Below are 13,644 nucleotides of genomic sequence, written 5' to 3'. Positions count from 1 at the left end.
AAACTCTCTTAGCTGAAGATGACTCCTACCCTGCCAAAATTTATATTTGTGTCTCCTAGTCCTACTATTCTCACTGTTAAGTGTGAAAAAAATGAGGCATCAACATTATCAATTCCATTTACAATCTTAAACACTTGAATCAGATCCCCTCTAACTCTTCATTTTTCAAGATAAGATTTATGAAATCTTAATCCCTCCTCATATGACAACCCCTCCATTCCAGACACCATTATAGTAACCCTCCTCTGAACCCTTTCCAATAATTCAATATCTTTCCTAAGGTAAGGAACCCAAAACTGAACACAATATTCCAAATGTGGCCTAACCAGTTACCAATACAATGATATTATAACTTCTTTAGACTTGTATTCAATAATTCTGTAGGTAAAACCTAAAATCCTATTTGCCCTACCACTAGCAACAGCACACTGTTTGGATGGCTTTAGAGACTGATCAACTGTCGCATCAAGATCCCTTTCTTTCTTGATACTGTTAAGATTATTCCCATCCGGATTATACTTATAATGCAAGTTATGATAACCCATGTGCATTATCATCATCTGCAAATTTAAGTAATTTACTGACCATTCCTTAGAGGACTTTTAATTTATAACAGCAGCATAAACACGATTTGAAAGGAAATACTGGTGTTAATTATTAATAAAACAACTATGTAGTTTGGCAGATATTACTACTCCACTGATATTTTAGATCTTATTCAATATGTAGACATATCCTGATCACAATACATGAAACAGTTGCTGAATATTTCTTGAATTGCATTTTCAAATACATAATACCTTGTTAAATGGCACTTTGACCTCGACTCATGCACATAGGGTCAATAGCTTGTGATGATTAGTAAACAAAGAACTTTTGGAAAGACAAGTCTATGCTGAATATCAGTTAAAAGAACAGAAATGAATTGTATTATAACTATACAGAACTCTTTGTACAAAGCATACTGTAAATAACAAAGTTTTATGTAATTTCTTCTATACAACTTCTGACAGTTGCATACTAATTAATGTTTCCAGTGTTTTCCACAAGCTTACTAATTTATATACCTTAGCCTAAAATGACCAAGACACTTAATATCACTGACTTCTTTTTTATTTTTCAAATTTTTTTGCAGTAGCACTCTTGCAATAGGCAACATGCATTACAACAGTTATCCTTTGTAAGCCACACACAAGTGTAAACATACATATCTAATAAATATATCAAGTTTATTGTACTTCTCTTATTTTAAAACAAACGATTTTGTGTTGAATAGCAAATAAACGGAGTTGGCAAACGCTTTCTCTGAAACACCATGCTAGATTAAGAAAGATCAACTAAATTAATAATCGTATGCTTAAATTGAAAGATGCAAGGCTGAGAAAGGTATTGCAGAGTTCAGGAATTACTACAAATATTTTGAGGTGCTCCGTTACAGTTCAACACACACACACACACGTTGAGGGTCTATGTGTCCGGTGTTGGAGAATAACGAAGCACTAAAGAAGTTCAATAGACTTACATTCGTGGATTTATCAAAAATTACTATATAACAAGAAATAGATTTTTTCTTTTACGTCAAACTTCTGGAGTTGATTATGACAACTAAGCTACTACAGCAAGAGTTTTGTGCATTAGTTGAACTCAAATCTTTAACAGTATTACAAAAAAAATAAAGTACACATTCAAATATTATCCAGGGTTCACTGAAGCATGTATTAAATATATGATTGGATACAAACACCTTACCTAATGAGTTTATTTTCAATACGTTGCTTGCATATTTGCACTTCAGATACAATATTTCGATACAAAGGAAATTTCTTCATAAGGGGTTTAATAAAAAGTAACAAATTAATTTTATTTTTTCTTATAAAATGCAGTTTTCAAGTAGATTCACCTTGTTGTTTACGAATTAAAACATTCATGTAATATTTTCAAAAAGTTTTTTAAAAAAGGGTTAAAACGTTTGTAAAAATAATGGTTTTGTTATTCCTAATATTGCACATAAACTTAAAGCTCATCAACACTTGCATATCCTTATATTTACTACAGAAGATTACCACATCTTGTATGTCTCACTTTGATAAAATCTGATGGTTCTGTATGAAAATTTACAAACATTATTGTGAATATATTTAAAAAAGTGAAAACTTTTACAAGTATAAGAATGAGCTGAGTAGGATTATGCTGATAACAAAACACAATTATGTATACATTTGTAAAATGTTTCAAAGTTTCTTGTTATTATTTGCAAAAGGGGAATTACTCTAGTCAATTAAACTGATAAAATTTTCAATACAAATTTCCATGACAGAAAGAAAAAAACACGAATCATCTTTATAATATTTTATATTAAGCATAAACTTCAACTTAATTCATTTCAATTGTCTTTAATCGTGGTTTGTCAATAAAGTTTCCAGTTACTTCTTCAATAGTTAACCAGGTCTTTAGTTAATTATTACTCTCCAGTTACCAAACAAGGTTCCTCTTAACAAACGACTATTCTCAGTAAAAAAAAAACTAATATGGATATTAAATGTATTTAAAAGAATGGCAGTCTTTTATTATTTTCAAAGCAATTAGATTTTGTTTGAACATAAGCAAATTCCAAGGTTATGCCAACTCAAAGATTTTCAATTAATGAAAAAATACTTGAATTTTGAATCAAAAGCACCTTTGTTTTAAGTTGCTTATTTTGAAGAATAATTGATTACTCAATAATGACAGATTTCGAATACACCAAGAACATGGTGAATAATTCATGTCAATTCATTTGTTACGAAAATCCATTAAAAAAAACAAAAAAAAAAACACCTAGAGAGCAGAAGTTTGATAAATTGTAATTAATTTTCTGGACTCTTTAATTTATTTAATACTTTTTATCCTGATCTGTATGTATATTAAGTTTAACAACCAAAATTCAAATTTAAGAGAAAATATTTTGTAACACATACTTGAAATGAAGTATTAATAACTACAGTTTTTTTTTGTTTTTTTTATGGTTTCTTTCAGACTTTGGATTACAATGAAGCATGGGTTAATTTGTCACCCAACCTATGCAAGTGAATTTCAAATGAATTTTATTTTTTCAATACTGTAGAAGGTTAGTCTAAGCCTTCTTGATTCAACTGGAAGTACAATTTCTAAAATACAGACACTGCAAATTAGAATAAGTTTTTGCAGAAACCAAAATTTATATGGGTAATTACTGAAATATTCAAAGATAAATTACTGGCTTTAAAATGATGATAATAATACATACATATCAGAATCCAGAAGAAGTTTTCAAAATGAATGTTCAAATTCTTTGCTTTGAATGTATGTGCTGAACATGGACTATTGCAGGGTTAGGAAAATATGAAAACTTTTATAACTCGGGTATACATAACATTTCTCACTGTCACAATAGTTTAGTTACTTAAAATTCTAAACAAAAAAATTCACAAAATCTAAATAAAATATCAAATATTAAAGAAATCAACTTATTCCCGGACATGCACTTCATATAACTATTAGTTAATTTAACAAATAATACACACCTATCTCATATATTGAGGTATTTAAAACATTTCTGTAACGACTGGGCAAAGTATTAATAATAATAATAATAATAATTTCATTTATTCATTGAATAAATTAGTCATAATAAAAATTATGGACAATACTAATATGTTTTACAACTTTATCCTAACTAGATGAAGCTTTAATGATACAACTGTAATGTAAACAGTCTGTTTAGAGCTTTGTTTAATACCTTTAATACTTAATATTTCTATAATTATTTGAAGGCATAGATCCTGCAAGTTACATTAGATTGGTTTCATTAGATTGCTAAAATCAAAAATAAAGTGCAAAAAAAAAAGAAAGGAGAACTTCTAACTAAATGTAAAGACTAACACTAAATTTAATGTCCTGAAATACTAGTCAACTAAGTTTCTTTTTTTTTATAATTTTTTTTTCAGTCAAAGTATTTAAAACAATTTAATGAAGATATCCTCATGAAATAATTAAATAAGAAATCACAGCCACCAGTTAAACTAACTAAAAGTTAATTTGAAAAAAAGATCAGCAAATCAAGTTTTTAGAGGCAAAAAAACAAACAAACATGAAAGGAATAAGATATTACTTAAGAACAAAAAATAAATACTAAGAATGAAACTACCTCCATTTTATAATAAACAGATTATGGAATCAATTAATATTAAACAGATTACACTCTTATCATAAACTATTTTCGTTTGTGTTATTATGATATTGCAGAAACAATGTTGACATCTTTGTCACAATAATTCTCCTATGTAGATCACAACCACAAGTTATTTCTCCCACATGTGAAATGTGTGTATGGCTTACAATGGAATACATAATGTTATAAAATACATATACAGCATAACTAGGCATAGTATCTTGTCCAACATCTGGTTAAGATTAATAAGAAAGCTGGTGAAACAACAGGCTATGTCAGCACATGTCACAGAGTCTATGTACTTATTATTCTCAACAGATCTTGTTTCCAGCTGCTAACAACCGATTGCTAAAATGAACATATGCCAATATTCAAGATTAACTTACCAGACATTTTGTAAAAAAAAAAAGGAAACAATACAACTCTTAAAATGACTGATAATAAAAGACACGTATGATTTTTTTTCCTCTGCTGATGCAGTCTTAAAAACTATTTTAAAGGCATAAACAACCTGTCCCCCTCCCCAAAGAGGACTCCTTTGATGAGTTTTTGATCCAAAAATTATGTACCATTACTAGGTGAGAGTATATGTTTCCTTTTTTAGACAACTTGTACACAACCCTTAAATAAACCAGGATGAAAAAACTGTGAAAATAAATAACCCAGCCACCAAATGAAAGAAAAATGTACTTGTGAGCTGTTGAAAGAAGTCTTAATCTCAGACATACATAAACCAACTAGGTAAACTGAGCAACAAGTTGGACTTGTTAACCTGGGAAATGAACATGGAATCTGACTGCAACAAATAAATTTTTGTGGAGGTTATTTCTTTACTTGGTGAAAGTAGATTAGGATGTCGTAAGAGGCTATGCAGATATACAAGATGCAAACTATGCTTTAGCATACATCAAAACTTGAGATGCTCTTCAGTAACCTGAACATCTGTTGCAAGAGTGAGGATGTATTCCTGTATGCATGCAATCTGTGTGACCAGTTGCCATTCACCACGGATCGTGTTATATGACAGTTCAGTTCCTTGTCCAGTGAGCACTACACATTAATATATATATATATTATTTTTTTTTTTCATATGCCTATATTTTCATTAACTTATTTGTTACTTTCACACCACACACACAAATGCATCCCACAACAATCAATGTTGTGAAGTGTAGGTTCTGACATACTATGTTCTAATATATTAGCAGTCTTTATTCCAAGTAACATCACATAAAAATTTAAACAAATGCAGCTTGTACAATCTGCACTCACTGCCCAAGAATTAGTTCAATGATGCTGGGCAAAAAAATAAGTACAATGGTGGCTGACACACTGTTCTTCGTGATCCAACCTCAACTGTTGACTGTGAACTATTTACGACTGTGCTTACTAACACGAGTTTACAATCACATCATCCCCTTTACCTGATAATTTATAACATCTCGGACAGATCACACACCAAAATCAATACTTTTACTATTGTAGTCTGTCAACACACGCCACAGATGCTGGTGGTAATCAAGACTGAATACGCCTTCAAGGAATGACAGGAGAATCTCTGTATCTGTGCTAGGCTGAATAGAGATGTCTGGCATCAAAAGATGTTCTACATCAAGAGCACTTTAGATTTTATGCCTTCATGACTAAGTAACAAAACAGTAATGTGACACATTAAATGCTCAAAGCCCAGACACTGATGACGCATTATACTTACGAGTTTTTCTTTTATGAACATATTAGAAGCAAAATTTAACTTAAACACATGGTTCGTTTTCAATGTCAATTTTTCTCTATTTGTTACCATGGCATGATTCTGTTTCTAAACCTCTTCTGGCCAACTCTGTGTAGAATTTCACCTTGCTTGCATTTGGGAAGGAGTTCTCAGAAGAACCTAACCAAAAGTATGAAGTGAATAAAATAGAAAAATATTAATGTACATTTTACAATAAACTAAATTTTAATGATAAAAATTGGAAACATCCCATAATTTAAGTATTTACATTATTTTATGATAGGTATATTTAACCCATTGACTGAGGCTGCTCTAAACATGTGCAGAATTTTGGCAAGTCGTCTACCATCTGCCGAAGGTGGACTGTACCCTATACTGTGAATCACCAGTCAATGGGTTAAAAATTAGTGCTTTTCACTGTATTTTTCATACAATTTATTAAACTCTTCTTACCCACAAGTGCCCACAAAGGTTTCATAGAATGAAACTACAGCTCATTGGTTTAAGGATTTTATCATGTTACAAGCTGAAACAATAGCTTAAGCTGTTTCAGACAAAAAAAAAAATGTTAATAAAAAATGTGATTCTTTTAACTTTAGCTATGGAAACATAAGGCTATGGGTATTATTATGACACGTGCAAACTGTTAGCCTTGATAAAAATTAGTAGCTTATCACAAAATAAGAAATCCAATTCATATTTTTGATGCAGTTAATTTTTGATCCTGCATGATGTCTTAGAGACATAAATAGACTGTGTCTCATATTCCTGATGGTGCAAATAAAAGCTTATTTGAATGACAAAAATTGCATGCGTATATATATACACACACACACACATACATACATACATACACACATACTCATGTATACAATCTTCCTTGATTAAAGGGTTGTTATTTCACAACTTAAATTATTTATGTTAGTCTTCAAAAAATCTGAATACTTTTTATTGCAAGGTAAATTATGAACTGAAAACCTCAAATTTATCACCCATAAGTATCCTAATATAATCAAAATCTAGATTACTTTTCAATGCATATAGAATTGTAATAAATAAATAAACGTTTCTTATTCTCTCCTGAAGGATATGATTGTCACCTACAAAGATAGGTTTTTTTCAAATCTTAAACTCTTGAATTTCTGTCTCCTTAAATGGCATCAATTTACTGTCAAGGATTGTGTGGACATATTAACTATATCATATAGCATTCGTTTTTTGTAAATACTTTCAGTTCAACAGACTTAAAAATTGGGTATGATTTTATTTTTTATTCTTATTGTTGATTTAAATTTTTTACTAATTTTGCAAGAAAAATGGGTCAGGAAAGACCAACTTTCAATACTTTCTGAAAGTCAGTATGCACTTATACATCACTTTATTTTTTAACACTTTTATCTTTTTTTTTTCTATATAACCATACTGCTGTTCAATATTTAACACTGCATCAGAATTAATTTTCTGTATATAATAAAATCATAAGGATAAACAAGCGAAATAACTAGGTTTTTTCAGCTAATACAGGCTCAAAGTTTAGAAAAAGATGCAGAAGTGTTCTAGTGTTCCTGGAAACGTATTTAATCAAAAACAAGTTTGTTTTTTAAGAAGTTTGTTATTACAAAACGAAACAAACCAGATTAACTTGATTTTAACATGAGTCAAGGGGGATCTTTTTTACTAAGGAGTTATTGATTACCAAAAATTTTCCATTGCAGAAACAGTTAAATACAGTGTATTTAGATATATTTTGAACCATGAAACTTTCAAAACTTTTTTTTAAATTGAATACAAGATTTCAAAGCTGTGTCTCTGAGGTTGCTGCATTTCCCTGGAAGAAGTAATATCAAGGGTACTGTGTTTTTTGTACTTTGCTGTTAGAGTTGTGATACAGTGACAAATCTCCATGTCAGATGGTATTTCTAATTCATCAGGATATATAAATCGATGTAAAAGTAGTGCCAAATGGCCACATTTCAGCCAATGAGAGTTACCACAAAGTTATAGCAAAAACAAATAAATCCACAATGGGTTAGCATTTCTTGATCAACAAAGACCCCCCTTGGCTAATACGACTCATATTAAAATATCTATTTCATGATAGTAACAAGCTAATGGTTAGTTAATTTGTTGTTAAAGCACAAAGCTGCACAATGGACTACCAGTGCTGTGTCCATTTGTAGCACCTTCCCTACAAGCACATTTCCAAAGCATTATTCCAACTTATCCTTTAAATGCATAACAAAACTAGAAAGAGTTAAATCAAAATTCAATCAATAAAAAAAATTATTACAAAATGGGTCATGTAAAACAGTTTCTTTAAACCTGGGATAAAAAAGCAATCACATTCAATTATAGAACATTTTTTCTTATTAAATTTTTTATACATAGTCTTACAATTTTATTCATGTTCTTTAATATCTAAAATGCATAAAGTACAGAATTTCCTATCACGCACTTAACAAATGAAACTTTCTGTCATCTGAAATTTTTCCTCTGGTTTTAGAAGTTAGTGAAAACTCATCAGATTTGTTCCTCATAATAGTGGCATAAATTAAAAATCGTAATTTAATTACTAATATGTCAAGCAAAACAAATAAATCAGCAAACCACTTACCTTGCTCATAATCCTTTAGTACTTTATCCCAACCTGAAAAAGGAACATGCAAAAGTAGACTTATTATATAAAGTAAATGAGAAAGAAATCAATGAAGTCAAACAGGTGCTAAAGATCTAACACTTCACAGTATAATTGTAACTTGACCCTATCTAAGTTTTGTTGAATGCATTTTGTGTGTGTGTGTGTGTGTGTGTGTGTGTTAAAACTCAAAAGTATATTTATTTTTTTATGACTTAATTTTATACTTTTTTTGCTTCATTTAACACAGCTGGGAAGAGCAAAAAAACAACCTTATTACTGTTGTTTACTGTGGTATGATTTTAACAGTTGTGCTGTTAATTTTACAAAATTACACTAATGTTGCATTGTAAGTTAATGTTAAAACACTGCCACAAAAGGTTTCTATACAAACAGGTACTTGGATCGCAGTCAGTGTTAGATATCTACTAGAAGGGAGATGGAGTAGTTACACCATTCACAAATAATGAACTAACAACAGTTATACGCTTGTACAAATGATCACCACCATAACGAACAATTATGAACAAGTACTTGCCCTCAAAAGCACACTATCTTGTTTTTTTAAAAGATTCAATACAAATAATTACAAGTACAATACTTAAGAGACACAAGTCAACAAATAGCTCACATGATACATTGATCAAAATGTCATACATAAATACCTAACAGACCAATGATAAACATGCCCAAAAACTGCCTGTTACTAATTGAAATTACCAACAGTACACACGTAACTTGAGTATATTACACAAATTTAATTTCTAGCAATGTATTAATCCATAAAAAAATATCTGCACACGTTATGTCTGAAATGTACCTACCAGTGACTGCTATTTACAGGGAAAAACAATCCAAATGTGTCTCCAACTATGGGTTAGCACGTGTATCATAGAACGTACGAGCCAAACATATGCAATTACCAGTCTCGTGGCTTAAATGTCCAGACTTAATTTTTAACACTGTTAGACACTCAAAAGAAAATGTCAGTCAGGTATATGAAAACTACTTACAGATTTAACGGTGTTTACTTTTCAGTTTTATCCCAATTTAAACAGCCATACAGTCAATGTAAGACCGAACATTTTATTATTTCTCTTCGACATGCAATATTTTTATATTGATGTAGTTTTATATTCTTTTCAGTCACTATAACAAAGTCAGTTCATATACCCTTGAAAAAGATGCAAGCCAAATAATGGGTAGAATAAAAAAATATCTGAAGTTGTTTGTCATCTTCATTGCTATTAGCAAACTGTTTTACTCTCACACTAAAGTAGCACGCACAGTTCTCCACAATTGAAGGTTCTTATTGATTCACGTTTTGTCATTTAAAATTTAAGATAAATCAACAACATACACTTTTTTTTTTTACCTAATTGAGCTTGTATATATCGTAAGTGTACATACGATGTTTTGATTTTATTCATGATAACGAACCTATATTTATATAGGATTTGAAGAATACGGTGCACTGATGCTGCACAGTCTAGTCTTGTTCCTTCAATTTGCCCTTGTTCAAGGTTACCAGTGAGGAAGTATATTCCCCGAAACTGCTAAAACTCGTGGGAAAGTGACGAATCAGATTACAGATCGGGCTTCATCTTTATAAAAAGTATTCAAACTTCGAATATATTATCAAATTAATAGACAAACTACTAAACCACTGTAGACCACTAAAAATGAGAAGCTTCTGTTTCCCCTCATTCTAGCAGAAAAATATTTTAAAAGCATCTTTTATATACACATACAGTGACCGTATGAACATCACACAACTTCAAAGACATGGAGACTGTTAACTCCTATGTATATCCTAGTTTAAAACAACAGTTCAATGACACAACTTATGTACTACAATTATATGAAGTTTCAGCAGTTAGCTTTTTTCTGAGCCTGACCCCCAAAAAATATTCCATCCAACATAAAGAAAGTAAGGTCAGAAATACAAGCAAACCTCCAATGTCCAATAGCACAGTAAAAAGAATAAAGCTTTAAAACCTTTTAAGTAGCGAAACACTATGAAATTGAAATTATATGTTTTTGAAATAAAAGTCATGATAGTAATAAGATTATAAGATGAGAAAGAAAAAAAAACAACTTGCTTTTCTCTAACCACCCTTGTTTCTTTGCTAAAATCACTGATGAGGGAAAAAAAAATAATACATATGTGTAATTAAATCTTCTGTAATTGACTTTTTTGGAATTTAGTCCAGGTAAAACAACAGTTCAATAACTCAGTGTAAAGGCTTTCATTATACACTGTTTCTGCCTTTCATTCCTTTCTTTTCAGACTCAATTTTAACTAAATCAGAACTCAAAAATAAAGGTTTAATCAATATAATAATGTCCTCAGGATTACAAAGTGATCTGTTGAAATTTTTTCTTGTGAAGGAAGACCAAGTAGTAACTAAAGCCGAGACATATCACAAAATAACTATCAAAGTTAACACGTCAGAACCATTTCATGGTTTCAAGTTAACTCAGTACATTTTACGAATAGCAGTCCTTGAACTTTACATTTCAGCAGAAGTTTAAAACACCCAACACTCTCAAGATCAGAGATGCAGAGGAATATGAACACAGTTTTATCACAGTGAGCACTAACATACTGTATGTTCATTTATAAGAAAATGTTCTTTTTGTTGAAATGACAGAACAAATAATAGTATACCATGAAGAGTGGGAGAATACAATTTCTATACTGAGTAGGGTTTTAAAATAAGTATTTAAATTTGCAAAATGTATGTAAAATTTCAGTGGTGACTCGCTCGTCATTCTGGTAAGCTAATTTTGAGAAATATTCCTAGAAGTGAAACTGAGTAACCAGCTGGATAATAAAACAATTTGAAATAAACTGTATATATAGTTAAAATATTGGAAAAACTTCTACTACTTTGAAAGCAAATTTCAAAAAACAGCAAAAACAATTTGGACAAAATAGCATTATTCAATGGAAAAGTACCTCTTTTTTATTTTTAGGTAAACTCCTATTAACAGAAATACACACAACTGTATTTAAGCAATGTTACGTAAACCTCAAATTGAAATATCAATAAAAGTAATTCCAAAAAATTTTATGTTGTACATTACTACTCAGAGAAATTTGTTTTAACGTTGCAAAGGAGAAGAAGCATTTTATACCTTCATAACAACTAAATTTTCAGATCATACTTTCAAATTACTTAAGCAATTTCCAACCTATGATTCAGGTGGGAAAAAAATTAATCTCTGCGACAAACCAGACATACATCTCATCATCAAATATCCAAACATTCTCTAAACCCGATGAATATATTTTATATATTAAACAGTTAAGCACACATTTAAATTTGTAATGAATTAAAAAAAAACAATTATTAGGAAAATTATTTTTTAACAAAAAGTTTTATGTTGAGGTTATAATGCTTTACACGATACTCCACATATACTGAATTTAGTGTTGTTCTTTTAATGATAAAGCAAACTGTTAAATATTGTATTAATTTTTATATATAGGTGTGTATGCATATATCAATTAACCCATTAACTGCGTCGGGAGCAGCTCAGTTGCCGTTTTCTGACTCACAGATAAAACTGAGTTGGCATCAATCACAATAAAACAGTAATTATCATCATTCGCATAGAGTTATAGTTATATATGTGCGACTCACGGATATTTCCATCATTCGCAACTGAGTCATAGAACTTCAATGACAGAAATATCCGTCATCCACAGTTAATGGATTAACAAGATTGGCGGTTAGTTTCTACTAACTCTTCACTATATAAACTTACCTTACAATATTGCTTGGATGTTACAGTCACAGTATATGTCAATACAATTTAACCCTTTTGCTACTGCCTTGGTGGATTATACTAACCACTTGACCCCAAAGTGGCCATTGTATGTGGGGTCAGTGTTAACTGTTCCAAGTGCAAAGTGATTTTCAACTTAAGTTTAAAATACTTTTCTTCATCTGAAAATTATCAAATTTCATTTATGTAATCTCTAAAACCTCATAAATAAATAGCAAGTGTTCTTTTTCATTTTATATTGTATCCACTATTTTCTCTAACCTAATTCTATACGTATTAGGTCAATTTAATCAAACTCGTAACCACTATAAATAAAAAGGAATAAGTGAGTAGTACTATTCTATCCTGTTTAGTACTGTCCATGAAGTTCCAAAGTACTTCTCCCGAGAGTTTCTAATTCTAATCTTTTCGCATCTATTTCCTATGTTGAATTAGAAACATGCCAAACATAAAGTAATTAATCACCATTTTTTCCAATTACCCTATTAACTTGAAACCATCGATATCAAACAAACAAGCCAAGATTAACACGAAATTTATCGTAATCCTGGCCTCAGCAGTAGAGAATTTATCTGCTTGTTTACAGTACCGTGGTTGCACGAAGAATTGTCTAAAGTAATAAAAGTGAGAGAAAATATTTATGATATGACTCTATATATATATGTATAAAGTCCAGGCTGATCCAACACACTTGTTAGGTATTTGAAATTTAGCAGTATAGATGTACAAAGTGTGTATGTGCTTATGAACATTTATATATATTGTTATTATTTACTCTTACAATTAAGTAACAAATATACAGAAAAACATTGATTTCTAGTACTTACAATGTTAGGAAATTGATTTGCACTTTTGCATTGTACTGGCTAAGCCTCCTTTATTCTATCAAGTGGAGGAGGAAGACAAATAAATTTTTGTAGATTTCACAGGGGCATTTTAGAAAATCAAAAAATTATCAAATTACTATAAGGGTATGCATAAAACCACTATAATTTATAGGGCTTTCTAACTAACCTATATGTGGGTTGAAAAAAAATTCTCATTTTTGTTCAGAGCAATGACTTACTCAACAGACTTAAACATTTCCAGTAAAATTCCAGCTTTTGCCTTCAAGCAAATTACAAATGACTGTAGTTTGGAATGTGCTCTTTCTATTGGTTATAAACCTGTACTTAAGAGAAGTAGGTCAGGTCATGGGTCAATGGCCATATCATCAGCTTTGAGGACTCGCACTAAAAATTTTATTGAACTACTATTTCATGAATTTATGTCCATAAGTTTGGTATCAAACTG

At 30.4% G+C, this 13,644-nt stretch overlaps 1 protein-coding gene across 2 annotated transcripts in view; it reads right to left on the bottom strand.

Annotated features, from left to right (window-relative positions):
* LOC106457680 overlaps nt 1-13,644 on the bottom strand; it is a 28,400-nt gene that overhangs the window by 9,241 nt on the left and 5,515 nt on the right. For both annotated transcript variants that reach the window (XM_013917119.2, XM_022383695.1), the window contains exons 2-3: nt 8,536-8,568; nt 5,991-6,080 (exon numbers count right to left, since the gene is read on the bottom strand). In XM_013917119.2, coding sequence (XP_013772573.2) covers nt 5,991-6,080; nt 8,536-8,568 — 123 coding nt within the window. The remainder of the gene's footprint in view (nt 1-5,990; nt 6,081-8,535; nt 8,569-13,644) is intronic.

The sequence above is a fragment of the Limulus polyphemus genome, unplaced genomic scaffold, assembly GCF_000517525.1.
Source record: "Limulus polyphemus unplaced genomic scaffold, Limulus_polyphemus-2.1.2 Scaffold361, whole genome shotgun sequence".
Classification (NCBI taxonomy): domain Eukaryota; kingdom Metazoa; phylum Arthropoda; class Merostomata; order Xiphosura; family Limulidae; genus Limulus; species Limulus polyphemus.
Note: the sequence above shows the minus strand (reverse complement) of the source record. Positions and strands in the feature narration are given on the sequence as shown.